This window comes from Myzus persicae, unplaced genomic scaffold (genome assembly GCF_001856785.1).
Source record: "Myzus persicae strain clone G006 unplaced genomic scaffold, MPER_G0061.0, whole genome shotgun sequence".
In the NCBI taxonomy this organism is placed as follows: Eukaryota; Metazoa; Arthropoda; class Insecta; order Hemiptera; family Aphididae; genus Myzus; species Myzus persicae.
This window is the reverse complement of record NW_019101091.1, coordinates 266119-283348: the sequence shown is the minus strand read 5'-3', so window position 1 is coordinate 283348 and position 17230 is coordinate 266119. Positions and strand designations below refer to the sequence as shown.

General features: G+C 30.1%; 1 protein-coding gene across 3 annotated transcripts; it reads right to left on the bottom strand.

Moving 5' to 3' along the window:
• Window positions 1-393: 393 nt before the first annotated feature.
• LOC111027695 (dnaJ homolog subfamily C member 1) lies at window positions 394-7380 on the bottom strand. 3 transcript variants are annotated; one of them, XM_022306111.1, is made up of 7 exons: window positions 6982-7380; window positions 4565-4710; window positions 3617-3937; window positions 3444-3547; window positions 3234-3362; window positions 1381-1909; window positions 394-1306 (listed from the first exon to the last, which is right to left on the bottom strand). In XM_022306111.1, exons 1-7 carry the CDS (start codon window positions 6986-6988, stop codon window positions 1199-1201), a joined length of 1344 nt encoding a protein of 447 aa, XP_022161803.1. In that variant the 5' UTR covers window positions 6989-7380; the 3' UTR covers window positions 394-1198. The 3 variants fall into 3 exon arrangements, with proteins under 3 accessions (XP_022161803.1, XP_022161802.1, XP_022161804.1); XM_022306110.1 differs by lacking the exon at window positions 6982-7380 and adding an exon at window positions 6612-6737; XM_022306112.1 differs by lacking the exon at window positions 6982-7380 and adding an exon at window positions 4964-5310.
• Window positions 7381-17230: the final 9850 nt, after the last annotated feature.

Sequence of the window (17230 nt, the reverse complement as noted above, 5' to 3'; positions counted from 1 at the left end):
AAAATAGGTATTATATATTATTTAAGAATAACAGTCACTAAAAATAATAAAACGTAATATTGAAAAATATTATATAATGATAGTTTCATTTTGCTGTTTATATTTAATTTTTAATCATCTGTTGTAACAAAGGTTTTTAAAATAAAGTTCACTGGTAGTCCATTATATTATAATAGATGAATTTTTGAAGAAAAAATATTTTTATTCCTTATCAGATCTTATTCATTGTTATTCCATAATACAGAGCCATAAACCCGCATCCAATTATTTATTATAATTGCACATATAGCGTACATTTTACCGGTTACTATGAGAGACACTATACACATACAGAACATTTTTATGATTTATTATTCAAAAATGACAATTTTTTTATATTTTAAAAATGCTCTCTTCTATTAAATGTTTTTAATTTATTTTTATTATTTCATATCATCGTATTGTTACATTACCATATCCATCACAAATAATAGATCTTACGTTATATTAGTTAAAATTTTTTTTTTTTTAACAGTCATGCAAACAGATGCTTATGTAATCTAAGGTTTTTGAACTAACGATGTGAAAATACATTAAAATATAGAACATAGTATTTAATGATTAATGACCAAGACTATTTAAATGCTGTAACTTAAAAATGATACATTTTATAATTTAAAAGTAAAAAAAATCTGTAATTTGAATAACACATCAAAAAATTATGTTATATTTTCACTAATATAATTGTATACTCATTAATAATGTAATAACATACAAGGAATTAACTTCAATTGGATAACATAAGAAAAATTAAAATAACAATAAGCCAAATGAAATGGATGACAGAATACCTAAGTCATTATTGAAGACTTTTACAGAATATTCAAACATTTTTAGCACATTATATACATGGTATATTCATTTTAAACAGATAAATAACATACAATTTATTTAATGAATAAAATAGTTATAACATAATAGGGAAATTATCATAAATTATATCTTAATTGGGATCCATGATAGTTATTTGTAAGATTGACAATAGGTCAGTTGAAGCGTTTAGGGTTAATATTAATTTAGTACATGGATTTACATTTCAATTGGCTATTAACACACGCTGATGTTATGTCAGTTATAAAATGAGCTTAAATAATCACAACCAAATCAGACTTAAGAAGAAACAGGGGACATAAAAGCAAGGTATATAGAAATTCATAATTTATAATTCATTAGTGTTGTTTTCAACATTTTCTATACCATCATCAGTTTGATCTTTTTTCTTTTTCACTTGCTCATTTAATTCCTTGTATCTTGCCATACATTCTTCCTAAAGAACATCCAACATACTTTACAATTTACAGTTTAGTAAATAAAACAATTATTTATAGAGTATAAACTTACTTTAGTTTTATTTGGTACACATTTGGATATCTTTTCCCAGCGATTTTCAGTGGATCCTTTAGGAAACTTAATAAGAGCATTTTCAAACGTTTTCTGTTGAATTTGAGTCCAAGAGCTATCACTTGAATCAAGATTTTCTGTCGCTCTCGTTTTAACTTTCTTTGGTTCTTCGGTGATAACTGACTCAATTGTCTCTCCAGGAGTTGGCACTTTATACCCATTTTGTTTCATTTTGTTGGCCATGTATGCAACTTCAGGAACAGGGCGTTGCATTGCTTTGCCAACCTTTTGCCACCTGTCTGACGTACCAGGAGGAAATTTATTTACCATTTGAGACAATTCGAATAAATCTTCATCAGTCCACAAACCACCAGCAACTGCTGGAGTATCACTATTTTCAGTATTAACTTTTCCCCGTGTATCTCCATTAGTGTTTTTATAGTCATTAATTTCTGGTATCTTATACGGCGTTTTACGACGTCTTATTCTCTCACGAATAACTGGTTCTGGTTTTTCAAATTCCACTTTACTAAAAATAAATAAAGATTTTGTTATTTTAATTATGAAAATAAAAATAGAACATTATTGCTTCAAGAACTAAAGCTAAATATATGATATGGTTAACTAGAAAATCATGGGGCTGGTTTTTTTTTATGAACTATGTAAAAGTAATGCTATTTTATTAAATACTAGTACTAATTTAATAACTGTGCTCTGTTTCACGAGAGAACATGCAAATGATAATAAGAATGCATCAGCTCAGCAGATCCACAATCAAATTCTCGATAAGTGGCACACGATCGTAGAAGTGTAGCTCTATGTCGACAGCAGCTGATTATATTTGTTATGTGTACTAATATCAGTCATCATCGGCGACATTTAGCGACATGGAGGGGATATAACGGCCAAATCAATTGACATACCTCATTCAACACGTGCAGAACCAGAATATTCTGTCGTGGAACCAAGTATAACTACATTTTGAAACTATTTTTTTTTTGTTGATATAAAACAAATTATTTTCATTTAACAAGTAGGTAATCAATGTTACAGAAATCTATTATAGTTGTTATAAATTAAAAATTATCACCCATAAGATGGTTCTTAAGACAAAACACATCAATTATATAAATAACCACAATAACTTGAATTTATATATTACAACATTATATAGAAAAAATAAGTTTATATAACACTTATTTATACAATTAATTTTCTGAGCCCCTTTGATTAACTTTTGAGTAAAAAAGGTTTGCGATTAAGTATGTATACACTAATTTATTCAAATAAAATTGAATTGTAAGACAGCTATGATTAATACGGCAAGTGATTTAATCCAACCCATAAATTGGAAAATTATTCACAATGTTAAAGACATTATTACTGTATAGGTACCTATTAAATAAAATATATGCTTTATTTAAAAAGAAACACATATTATACTTCATAGTTTATTTCAGTCAGTGAGTAGTGATGTGATAACTATTGGCGCGCCCCTCCCTTCCTTCTATTAAACACACATATTTAAAAAAATTCCTAATTTCCCCTCCCCCCCCCTTGAGACGGCTCTGATTGCAGTATTTGATTACCTCACTATACTCATTCCAGCAACAGAGCGCAACTCTCACTCAGACGTCCCAATGAACGCATTCTGCCGTCTCAAGATCATAATCCTCCTACCATGGGGTACCTTTATGTGAATACCACGACACTACTAGTGGAGGAGGCAGCATTCAACAGATGGTGTTTGCTTAAGGACAAGTTTTGGTCATCACCTAGATTTGCTCTCTTGCTGGATAGAGTATAGTATGTAAATACTGTAAATAACAAAGCCAAATTAAATAGATACTTACTTTTGGTTATTTTTTCTCTCTTTAAACTTTGTGATCAAAAATGATATGGCTGAAGTTGTAAGTGAAGGTGATTTTAAGATGAATACCCATATCCAATAGGGTAATTGACATGGAAGTGTATTTTTCAAACTGAAAAATTATTTATGTAAGAATTAAAAATATTTAATAAAACAAAAAAAATAATAATATCAAACAATGAATAAATCAAACCTAGGTTTTGGTATGTTAACATCAAATTCAGGCGGTAACGTTGAATCACCTCGATATTTCTTTTGTTTTCGAATTTTTTTTATTTTTGAACTCAATAACTCTTCCTATAAAATATTAAAATAGATCATAATTAGTAAGCTGATGATAATGAATATTAAATCATAATTACATACCACAGTGAATTTATTTTCTATATACGATCCCCAAGCCACAAGATATTGTCCAACACTTATTATAGAAAACAGAATAACAATCATTTCTAGGAATCCCATCCTTCTAACTCTTCTGTAGTAATAAACAGCATGATGCCAATCCGGTAACCCTTCACTTAAAACTTTGTCATAATGACCACGTTTTACAGGATCCCGTAAGACATCATGGATTGAAGCTAATTCTCTGAATCTGGCTTCAGCATCTGGAGAGTCATTCTTATCGGGATGTAATATTAGTGACATTCTTCTAAATGCATGTCGTATTGCTGATGAATTAGCATCCTAAAAAAGTGTAATGACATTAAATTACATATATACATTCAAATATATTTATCAAATATAAATATACTTTTTAGTCTTACAACCTTAAAATTGGACATGCAATAAATTGCACTAGTTTATTAAAAATACTAATAGTAATGTCTGATTTTAAAACATGTTTTATAAAAAATCAATTGAAAATTTTTTTTAATGTTTTATTCATTACAAATTCTTAATTGTGTTACATATTTGAGCTATAATAATACATAAAAGAAAAAAAAATTATAGTTAAATTTGACAAACAATGTGAAAACATTTTAAGTGGGTCGTATTATTTAAAGCTGTATAAAACATGTCAGTTAATAAAAAATAAAGAAGTTATTAAAATTCTTTAATCATTATTTAAATAATTTAAATTAATAGATGATTATTTCGGTACATATTTGTTTTCCCTTGGTCATTGAGCCATGTACAATGTAGTCAACTTGTCATTGTATTGTATGTGTACATATAATTTAAGTGGGTACCTATCTTAAAAATTGTATTAACTTATTATAAAATATTGTTAAAAATTAATTGTAGGTAGTTATGATAATTTCATAGGTAATTTAATTGTACATACAATAGTTATATATAGATAAAACTCACTTCAGGTACTTCTAGAAACTGATAAAAATTTATATTATTCATTTCTTCAACCAGATCAAAAACCTCCATTTGATCAGTATCCCATGCTTGAATTGATACTGTGTTGATTGCCAACACAGCAACAAATAAAGCTAACATTTTTGAACCTGAAAAACAAATAAGTACTTAATAAACATTTAATAATATTTAAAGAATAACATGAGTCATATAAATATGAATAAGAACCAAATAAAAATATAATTAGATAACTACATATGAATCATGTAACTATTAATATTATATTATACTAGTTAACACTTTACACAAGTAAAATCCTAATTGTTTGATTTTTTTTTAAATGTATATAAATATAAAATAATAACAAAAATTACTTAAATTATTTATATAATAACTAGGTACCTATATAATTTTAATATTTTTGCAACGTTTGTGTTCCACATGTTAAGCAATGTTATTCGGTCTATTGCCACCCAGTAGTAGGATTTTAGAATAACATAGAAGGGATTCGAAACAGATTTTTTTATGTTTAGAGATCTACTTTCATTCCAACATGTTGAATACTACTCAGTGATCAACCTTATTATGCCATATGGATTTTAAAAACAAGTTTAGATTTCTCATGCAGTTCTATATAGATCTTGCTAACAGCTTTTAAACAAATTTACCTATCAAAATTTCACCAAACAAATTTAAGACTGTTGTATGGTTACAAAGAAATAAAGGAAAAAGTCGTCAGTAGTATCCTAAGTAAATATATATAGTCGTTCAAATCCATTTTCAGTATTGTAATTCAAAAAAATGTTTAAAATATAAGACATAAGGCTTAATAATTGAATAGGTATAAGAATTCTCTTACTTTATGTGACTGCAATAAAAAAAAACCGAGTAATATGCAAAGCCCTAGGACTGTAATATTATATTATAGGTGGGTAGGGGCATATTTTGGTTATATGGTTATAAATTATGACACAATTTTGAGATGGAAAACAAGAGTTATATCGTATAATTAAGTACAACTTAGATTTTCTGTTTGTGCCCCTCCCCCCCTCCATAAGGAATTTCTAGATATGCCCCTGTGGGTGAGAATTATATACACACACCTGTTAATGTCCGATATCCCTAAAAACTGACGGGTGGCAATTGACCTAGATTTGCGTAACACAGAGATAACAAAACTTGAAGTGATTCAGTGATGCACTCTTAATAATATTTATTTGATGGTATACTCTAGAGTTACCTACCAATCTTCTAATAAAATAAATACTGAAATAATAATACATGGGTAACATTACTTACTTATCAATGTTAAACTAGGACAACTAGGTACTTCTTAGGTATCAAATGTTAACTAAATGTTGAGTTTTCTCTAGATCACATTTAATTGAGTCTAACATAGGCAAAATGTGAGTGTTTTAGAATTAAATTGAGGGGGGGGGGGTACTAACAGGAAATTTTTTTAACAAATTTAGAAAAATGAAATAACACAGAAAGTTGTAATTATGTACCTACCTAAATTAAACCTGTAAAAAATATTACTTAAATGATACTTCACGCTCACACATACCTAATAGTTGATTATTAAAAAAATTAAGTATAAAAATGAATCTACTAAATAGTATGGAATATATTTATAAGGGAATATAATATTATACTTCATTGTTTTTTTTTTTTAATATAAGAGATGAATATTTTCTCAAAAACTACCTACCAATTTATTTAGAAAAATACAAATGTGACTTTGACAACAAAGGTAGGTACTTATTTTCACATTTTGGCACAATATGTTAGCATTTACAAACCATACGATAAAGTATAAAAGTCTGTAGTTTCAAATGCAAGCAATTGACCTCAAAAGCATAATATAGGTCTAGAATGATGTAAAAACGAAATTAATTTAACTATACCTACAGAATATAAAAAAAAGATGTCTAGGGGGTTTTTAGAGACTGCCTTTGTATCTATGGCCATTTGAGTTTATTTGTGTTTAGGTATTGTACAGAAAAAAAAAAAAGAATTTTCTGAAAACAACAAACTCACAGCTACAAACCTTTGATATCAACGGAATGGAGCATTTGATGAACGATAAAACCAAAATCTCATTACTAGACCGAAAGAAATAAATACAAACGACAGAACCGTGTCACCATATTGTAGCAAAACTGGGTAGGTATGACGTACCACCTGCTGGCTGCTGCTACCTCTCTATACCTATACCTGCGACTATGTGTTCCAGATTTTCGAGTGCACGCAAGTCTTGTGCGGAGCGATCGCACTGTACAAACACGCGCGCACACACACACACGCACACACATACACACTTACCCGATATCGTGATGATATTTTTTCAAAAAATTTATTGGCACAACAATCGTGTGGCGAAAATAATGGCGACAAATCATAGCAATGAAAATAATTACCGATCATGTTCGTGGCGGCGGCACTGGCTTCTCAGTGGGCGAATGTAGGTTGCCGGGAGCGGTGTTCTTCGCCAGACACAAGGGGCCCTCGTCCGTTGGCGGCACCGGGAGACGGACACTTGTCAGTCACTCGACGACCGGACGAGAAACGGATCCGCGGCCGACCGTCCGCGTGTGCGCGCGGGTTACCCAGTCGAAACGTGGCAGCCGACGGATCGGTTGGTACTGCTCCTGACGACGACGGCGGCGGCGGCGGCGGCAGGCTACGTGTTGACGCCGCACGGACTTGACGACTGGCGGTGCGGTGTGCCGTCGGTAGTTAGGCGCTCGTGTTAGACGGTTAATGTGCGAGACAGCGGACGACTGGACGACGTCGCGCGACCGGAGTAGGACTCGCCGCCAGCCCGACAAGTGATAACGGCTCTCGGACGGTGATAACGCCACGCACGCACACGCACACGGGCACACGCACCACGCAAGCAAAACGATGGCGGCGCGGTGTGTGTGGGGGGGGGGGAGTGGATCTTATCACTCCGAGCGGACGCGGTTTGTGACGCGGCGGCGCTCGGAAGTAGAAAACCACCCACCAGATGCTGCTGCGGCTCGCCGTCGTCCACCCACGACCCGGCGCCCGCCACCCCATCTGGCGGCGGTGCGGTGCGAGAGGTTCGGCCCACGCGCGCTCCACGGCGACCGTCGATAAGTATGACGAATGCCGAAAGCGAGCAAGAATGCGAATACCTGCGTCGTTATCGTCGACGTGGGTACACGTAGCCAAAGTACACGCGTAAACGGTTTTCCGACTTTCCGTCGAAAGACGGGGAAAACGTACCAAAGCATATTTTAACTTGTCATCACCTATGATACAATAATAGTCGCAAATAAGGGGGGTAACCCCCCTCACCACAAATACTAATGTCATATATACGCTACACTACGGTGTAGGAAAAATGTTTTGTATCTATTTCTGCTCGAAATATTTCATTTCATCAAAAATTCAGATCAGTACAAGATAATGATCACAATACAATTTAATAAATTGTTATACATATTTAACAGCATTGTAAGTTGATGATTTTGATTGATAAATTCTGTTGGAGCGCAGCGAGGAAAATTTGTTCGTAATATAAGTGTTAGTTGAGTGTCCAATATAAACGTGAGCTTTAGCCTCCCAAATCTCAAACACTAAATGCGTCTATGGGTGTTGTTACACAATATAGGTGCTTAAATGATTTATGTCGTCTAGGTACTCGTCTGCCTTCGGAAGTTCGGATGTCGCACGATACTCCATCGCATAAACATTCTGAGGAATAAACGACTACAGTTCTTGGTCACGTTCTCGTTGTGGTGAAGCACACCCGGAACTATTTAGGTCCCCCCTCCCCATTTTGTCGGTCATCTCGTTTGAATTTGTATTTTATATTTTTACACAGATGTCGCACACCGATGGACATACGTAAATATCATAGACTGAGATGATATTATAATGGCGGTAATCACGAATTGATATACATATATACCTATACAGTATAAATGTATATATCATAATTCGTGTTGTTAATAAAAAAAAATATACTTAAGATAACAGTGCCATTTTGAGCTCAATTTACCTACTCAAAATCCCGTTCACCTACGGCTACGACATATAACGGAAAAAAACTGCCATGATGGGAGGGGAAGGAAACGAAACCATCACCCCTCCCACAAAGTATGTACGCAACTGCAGCTATTATATGATATTATATTGTGTACACAATAGCACAGTTACGATATTTCAATAAAGCGTTTGGCCGGCACAGTACGTTTCGCGTAAGGTATAGCTCGTCACGCATTTCGCATTTCAAAAACAATTAAGCCACACAGATACAGGTCGGAAAATGTGTTTTCTCAAGGTCGTCGTCGCTATTACACGTCATGATTATCATTTATCTGTGCGACGAACCGAAGAATGACAATAATAATAATAATAATAATAATAATAAAACATTATAAATGTATTAGCGTTGGCCATTCATAAAAAAAAAAACTATAACAGGTATACATAATCAATGGTATTAGTGATTGAGCCTGCCGTGGGTAGATTAAAGCCTATATGGGGGGGTTCACACAGTGTGTTTCTCATAATAAATTAAATCATCCATTAATTTCGGGAGGGGTTTTATCCCCAAAACCCCCCCCGTTAGTACGCCACTGTTCACACTACACCATGTCGTGTAAAAAAATGTTCTCCGATTCGCTGAACCGCGTGGTTTCCATTAAAGTATACCATATTGTGGAATATTTGTCACACGATACCACAGTAACCAAAAATTGAATGTTAGGTATATAATATTATTAAGCTTTTGACTCCAGTGCTGTTGTATAGCCGTATAATAGGTATTGTACCTATAGGTTTAGGTATGCCTAATATTATGTATAGTTGTGCTGAACTGCTGACGTGATGTGTACAATTATATGGATGGCTAAAATATGTGTGTCATAAACACTAAAATGTTGAACTATTTTAAACCAAATAACATGGGTCGTAGTTTTTTGTTTTCAGTGTTACAACCTATTTATTTGTAAATTAATATGCTGCAGTAGATTACAAAAATTACTACCTACTTTTAGGTCTTAACATTTTTTTCAAAGTAGGTAATTAACATATGTCTCTTACAAACATATGTCTCTTATATGTTTCTATCAAATCTAAATGGGACTTGTTATGATAAATCGCAATATTTTAATACATTTTTACCGTGGACATAATATGAGTACAACGTTTCTATAGATATATTAAAAAATTGTAATATTATAAAATGAAAATCGAATTAATTGACTGTATTGTTTTAGATAAAATTTACAAATCTGAACTAGTTATTTATTTTTGTCACGATAAAATATTTTTTGTATGCAGGTCATGAGACTTGAGTTTATAGGACGTGTGCATTAAAAAAAAACCTATCTTGCACTAAAAACAACAATTTATGATAGTAACTATCAAAAAAACATGTCTTAATTGTAATAATATTGACTTTTAACAATGTTTTGCCGAATAAAAAAGACAATCCAGATTAGTAAACCCAATGGTCTTATAAAACGATTTTGAGAAAATTGAACTTTTAACTTTTGGTCGCTGAACATCTATAGTTTGTAAACGAGATTACTGCAGTGGTCACATTGTCACTAATGCATCAGTATAGTGCAAAAATGTAAAATGTAAATATCCTGATCTTTAAGACAATAAGTAATAGTTAAATAGTTCACGTCGATACGAAATTATCGTACCTATAAACTCGAGTAAAAATCGAAACATTAAGAGCGCGGATAATTGGAGTGAAAGCCAGACGAGATATTATATTATTAGGTATATAGGTAATGTGTATATACAGACTGATCGCGGGTGCCGAGAGTGTCCATGTCGGCCCGACGGCAATGTATTAGAATATTAGATATTTATATAGGTAGATATTATGTCTATGTGTACAGTATACACACCGTAGTTTTTTAACGAAAGCAATAATATAACAATATATTAATATTATAACAAATATCAAACCATAATAGGTACATCTCTGCGTTCGCATTTAAATCGCTCAAACATTACAAATAGAATATATTAATCTGAATATGTATAGGTACAGATTTCAAATCGCTCACTTGTCGAATGAACAATTTATTCTATTATTACTGAGGAGTGAGGACATAGGTAAGTGTTAGGTAATTAGGTAGGTACCTACTGGAAACTTGGTTCAAATATGTATATAGAAATGCTTATATATACTTGGTACAAATATGTACATATACCAATGTTTTTTTCATTTATAAACATAATAATAATATACAAGTTATGTACAATGTTTATTATTCACAAAAAATTCTCAATACCTATACTACGTATTACATATTATAAATAAATCTATAAATACAAGTTACTAAGTTAGTTCATACAATTGTCGTAAAATTTAAATAATCGACGATGGTTAAATTTTAACAGTTCATAAAAAACAATAAATATATTATTATGGCCGACATTTTCGAGATATTATTCAAGGATCAAAATAAAATAAGAACATTATTAAATTAATACTCAAAATCAAACTGTCTAATTAAAACTTACTATAAAATAGTGTTTATATTTTATGCTTGTGTTACCTAAATATCTAATATATATATATATACATATACTTACTGTCCACTGTGGTATATAAACAACATTCACCAATAAGCTATAGCGTAATGTTTTATGGTGAGGGGCGGGGGTGGGGGATTGGGATACACTTTTTAAACTTCGAAATTTTTTTTCATACAAATTTATATTGATATATTTAAACTAACAGAAAACTATAACTAACTAAAATTATTTTAAAATCACCTAGGTCGTTTATTATTACTTAACATTTAATTATACACTCGAGGCGGTATGCTTACACTAAATTGAAAAGATTGTGTGTCATTAATTTGTGTAGTTAATTTGATATATTTGAAAGTATAGTAATAGTGAGTACGTACACAATACCTACACATAATAAAAACAAAGGGAATATGATTAATTAAAAAAAGCGGGTAAGTGGATGTTTTTTTTAGGTTACAAGTGTGTCACTGTATAATGGATGGAATTAAATTTGAATTCAATGATACAATATCATTGTATAAGAAAAACGATTCTGAGTGGAGACAGTCTTGGTTTAAGACATATTAATACCAATATATCTGAGTCAAAATTCGAATTTTAAATGCTTATAAAAAAAAATTGTGCCTATGTATTTTAAATATTTTACAATTGCTATTGTGAACAATATACTAGGAGCCTTGTATTAAATTTTCAAGTTTTTTTAACCAGCAAATAAAATTGTATTGATATTTATAGAAAAAAAAAATTGAAAAAATTGAAAACTGACAATGTCCGTAAACAGTTCAAAAAGAGTCAAATTATTTTCAAAATTTTACCATGTATAGAAAATGCAAATATAAACAACCTGTGAAAATTTCATATATCTACGGCCATTTGTTAAAGAGTTACACCAAAAACCAAAATTCCCGTTTTTCCTTAATTTTTCTTTTGTTTTTCACGTCGCTTTTGAAAACTACTTGGATATTTTTATTTTTGACCCCCCAAAGTACCAACTAGATTCACTTTCCAATCAGAAAAGTTGCTTTTGAAGAAAATCGAAGCAGTTTTACTGTCCTAAAAGGCGATGACAGACACAAAAAAAAAATAAAAAATAAATTAATTTAAAAAAAAAACACACATCATTGTAAAATCAATACATTCATCTCTCCACTCAGAATCTAAAAGGTGGGGGCAACTGTGATGAATGTTATTGTCATATAAACTAATCGCTGTAGGTACACGAAAAGCGATTCCGAGCGAAAACAGTCTGTCAGCCTATAATATTAGGTACTAGAAGTTTATTTTATGATATTATTGCTATTCAAGTAATTAGTTTTACTAGGTATTAGACATAGGTAAACAAGTAAAACAGCGTAGGTTGAATACATTTTTTCTGATGAAAATTTCATTTAAAAATGTCATTACTCACTTTGTAGTTCATACATAATATAATAAAATATAATATATATTATATGCTTTAAAGTTTCAAGTACCAAAGCTTTAACCAAAATTTGTGGGGCCAAATTCACGTAGCCTTACCACATTGACGGATAAATCTCAAACTTTTTTCATAATATAGCAACTAATTTGCAACTTTAGACAACCTCCGTGAAAAAAATTAAAACCTCGTGCAGGTTACGCCGAAATAAAATTCCTAAGTTGGTAGGACCAAAATCACCCGGCAACAATAGATCAGGGAGGAGGAGGCTCGAAAAATATAAGTTCTTTGCCTAATTGTTCACAAATAGTAGTCCACGCATGATCTGTATAGTTTTTTCAATATTCCAACTTCAGAAGGATAATTTATTATTTTCTAAAATGTTTAATTGTTAAATTTTACTAGCAGGCCGAATGTTTCTGACCCCTGCCCTAAGCCTTAATACCGCTATGGACCATATTTGCAGACGCACTAAACAGTGAAAACTGTAGATAAAAATGTTCTTTGGACAACTGCTCCTACTGCTCCCCCACGACCTCACTTCACAGAGTTCTCGAGGCTTTGATTCAAATCGAAAAAAATATGGCTACAATAAATGCAAAAACTACCTGTAAATATACCTATATCAATTTAATTGTACTTATACAATTTTATTACTTATAATTTATCAGTAATTCAAATATCCAATATACCTATAGAGAAACGCTATAGCAATACGACAAAACTTTCTATTTGAGCTATTTAGGTAGGGGTAAAATAATAAATAATAATATTTATTAACATTTTTTAATTTTGTACACATCATATTCATAGAAACAATACGTACACGCACGAATTTACGGGACCTTGATGCGCACAAGTGCTACATCCATTTTTTGTAATTTTCGGTAAACGCAAAAATAAGTCGCTGTTGTCTGATATTTCTATTTCAATAGATGATCATCACAAAATATGTTCTATGTCACATTTTAAAAATTATTAAAAGCTCAAACCTGTTATGTCTGAACTCCAGATATAAATACAAATATAAATAAATATACATAACATTATTGTGTCCAATCGATTCTGTTTTCGATGAAAACTTCGTGGATACCAATAACCAATATCACGATAATCAAAAAAAATAACATTTCTATTTCTATTTTTTTTTACTGACAATTGTGTGCTTTAAGGTATCGACATTATAGTTATTAGGGTATTTACAAGGCCGGAACTAGAAAACAATTTCGGAGAGGTCCAACATTATTTTAATACTGTCATGCTGGACAATTATCATTTTAACGTTTAAAATATGAAAACTCTTTATGCTCATTATTACTGTTTTAACGGAAATTTAAAATTGTACTTAATGTTATAAGAAATAAACGATATACTCACAGTTCAAATTGTTATGATCCGATCAGAAATAATGTCCATGGCACTGGACGCATATATAGTAGTATAGAACCTATCCACTAATACTTAAACAATAAAGTCTGAACAATATTAGATTGATTCGTCATTTTTATTTATAAATTTATATTTTGTTATTTTTAACTTGATATAATAATTTGTCATCAAATTTTAAAATGGTATTCCTTCAAATATATTATATTTAAGCTACCGTTGGTGGGAGTATCGGAATACTATAGGGGGGCTAAAATAAAAGGTAGCCCCCCTAGTTATGCCTATGGGCTTTAGACTCCATAAAAAGTTTGGGGTATTTTCATCTATGCCCGCTATGCTGACATAATATACTATAATAATTAATAGTTATACATATTATATGGTTCATAAAAATGAAATTCCGTTGTGTTATGTGTTGTTTAATGTGAATGAAATATATTTTGACCTGTATTATAGGCATTATTTAGGTTTAGTATACTCGTAAAATAATATTATTCTTTTATAGCTATATCAGTAAACAAATAAACATTGATTTTCTTGGTTAATCTATTTATTTAAAAAAAATATATTTTATGCATAATTTGAAGTAGGTAATTAATTAATAGGTAACTAAATTAATTACATATTTTTACGTCTTATGTTTTTTTAATGACAACATAAACATTAAATATTAGGCAGGTAGGTAGGTAAGTATATTTTATAGTTTTGTAAAATAGTTTTCAATGGCTAAATATTATTCTTAATTTATAGGTACCTATATTTGTATAACTCATCAACTGCCTACTAGGCAGTTTAAATTATTATTTTGATACCTACATCATTATTTTCATACAAAACAATTTACAGTAAGAAAAATTCATTAAAAAACAGTCATTAAAAAAAAAAGTTTGTACTGCCTTTAGATTCCTATGATAGCATTAAATTATATTTTTAAGAATGTTTTAATTTCCATCAGCCTATTGTTGGGCATCCCTAAACGAAAGCTTTCAATTTGTACCAACATTTACAGACATTTCATCAGATAGAAAAAAGGCCATTTAACCTCAAGTCAGTCTTGTTAAGAATACTTTTCAAATGTATTCAGAATACATATTTAAATACTTACTGCCAAAATTGTATTTGAATATTATCTTTCGAAAGTACCTACCTACCTACATAAATAGTTAAATATCAATGCAAACATCAATATTTTAAAAGTACTCAAAATACTTGACAAATACTTTTTGTTAGTGAATTAAAATTCTTTTACGTGTATCACAATTATACTTGAAATGATTAATAAATACATTCTTTAATTGGTTCAAGAATGTCACATGTCACATATTAAATTTTCAAGTTAAATTTCAGCAAGGTAGATATGAATTTTAAGTATTGTGTCATCTGCATATTCAATGAAATTCTTTTAAGCATTATAAAATATTATTTTAAGACCAAATTTTAAAATTGTGGTAGGTATACAAAACAAAAATAATATTTCTTGAAATACGATAGTAAAAAGAAAAGAAGTACTTGGAATTCTGGAATGAAATATAAAGAAAAAGTATTTTGAAAGTATTTAAATTCACTTGTCAAATAAATTTTGACTACCCTAAGCCAGAATATTGTAATCACAGTGTGCTTTTACCAAATTTTAAAATGGAGAGTACTTACTTAAATGAGTGTTAAAATAACTATAATAATATTGTATTATTATGTATGTCCAAGGATGGATCCATGATCCATGATCTAAGTAATTAGTTTGGAATATTTATTTTGCTGGCTACTCGGGCTCGCTACTCACATTGTATAATGTTATAATAATATAATATGGATAAGTACCTAATTCAAATAAATTAAGCTTACTTATAATTGTTTAAATTGTATTATTTTATTTTAATGATTAACAATAGGGTATTTATTACATAACTAATAGAGAATTATAGGCAATAGGTAGGTATATTGACTTCGTCCGAAAATTATTCACCTTTTTATTAAACTGATATAGGTACCTAATTAATATAATATTATGTTATTTACCATACTACATTAGTATAGGTAATATAAGAATAATATAACCAAAATATGTAATACATTAAAGACAAAGAAATTAAGAAATACAGTATCAATATAATATAATGTAGAAATATTCAATATCAAACTATTCATGACAACGATAAATTATAATTTATAAGCAAATACTATATAGGTAAACTATACTATATTATACTATGTAAATAAATATATAAATATATTATGTAAAACATTGAACAAGTGATTAGTAGGTAATAATATGTAGGTATACAATTTAAAATTATATCTTCAAAAACATAACAATACTACAAGCTATCCATAATAACTCTAAGGACTGATGATAGGTACCTAGGTATTATTAAATTCACTTTTTAAATCCAATAATGGTTTCATTCTAGAGGCTTACAGGTTATACTTGGATTATACAATGGATCTGTTGGAAATGCAGGTGTTAAATATTTAGAAATGATTTAATCAATAATATATTAAGTAGAATGATTTGAGTATTTAAAAATTAGAAAAGTTTATTTTTGATAAATGGACGGATTAAAGAATAACCATACAATTTAAAAAGTCTTAATTAAAAACTGATTTTACTCTTGTATTGTGCCGAAATTGGCATAATTATTAAATTATGTTAGCTCAATTATAATAACAACAAAATTTAGAAATATATATATATATTTAGGTGGTTCTCTTTAATGTCTTCAATACAATATTAGGTATTGGTAGAAACATAAATATATTTTAATCAAACTGCAAAACGAAAATATACGTAATAATATTATTTTAGATGATTACTTATAAATTGAGAGAGTTAGAGCAAACAATTTTTCTAAGACCTTTAAAAAAAATTTAATTTTTAAATTTTTATTTTACCTATTATAGTTTTTATGTATAAAAATCATTAATTAAACTCATTATCAATAAATGTATTTGATACACATTCAACGTCAAGTCGCTAAACTTTAAGCTTTTGACAAATAAGTTTTTAGAATTTTATTTCTTGTTCTGCTCATCTAATAAATGCATAAGCCATAATTCAATAATGTACAAAAAGATATAGTAAAACTTAAAATGTCGACAAGATCAGTAAAATTTAATTGTGTATGATTGATACCCACTAACCCCAAAAAGTTATATATTTTTTATTAAACAGTAATAAATTAAAAACAAATAATCATAGAATTGGCTAACTTATGTAGGTATTTTATTATTTCGTAATTTATCCATGCATTAACAGTAATTTTTCTATTATATGTCAAGCACTCAGCAACCCAACCGGCCGCCCAACGTCAAAAAAACTCTGGGGAATTGGCCTG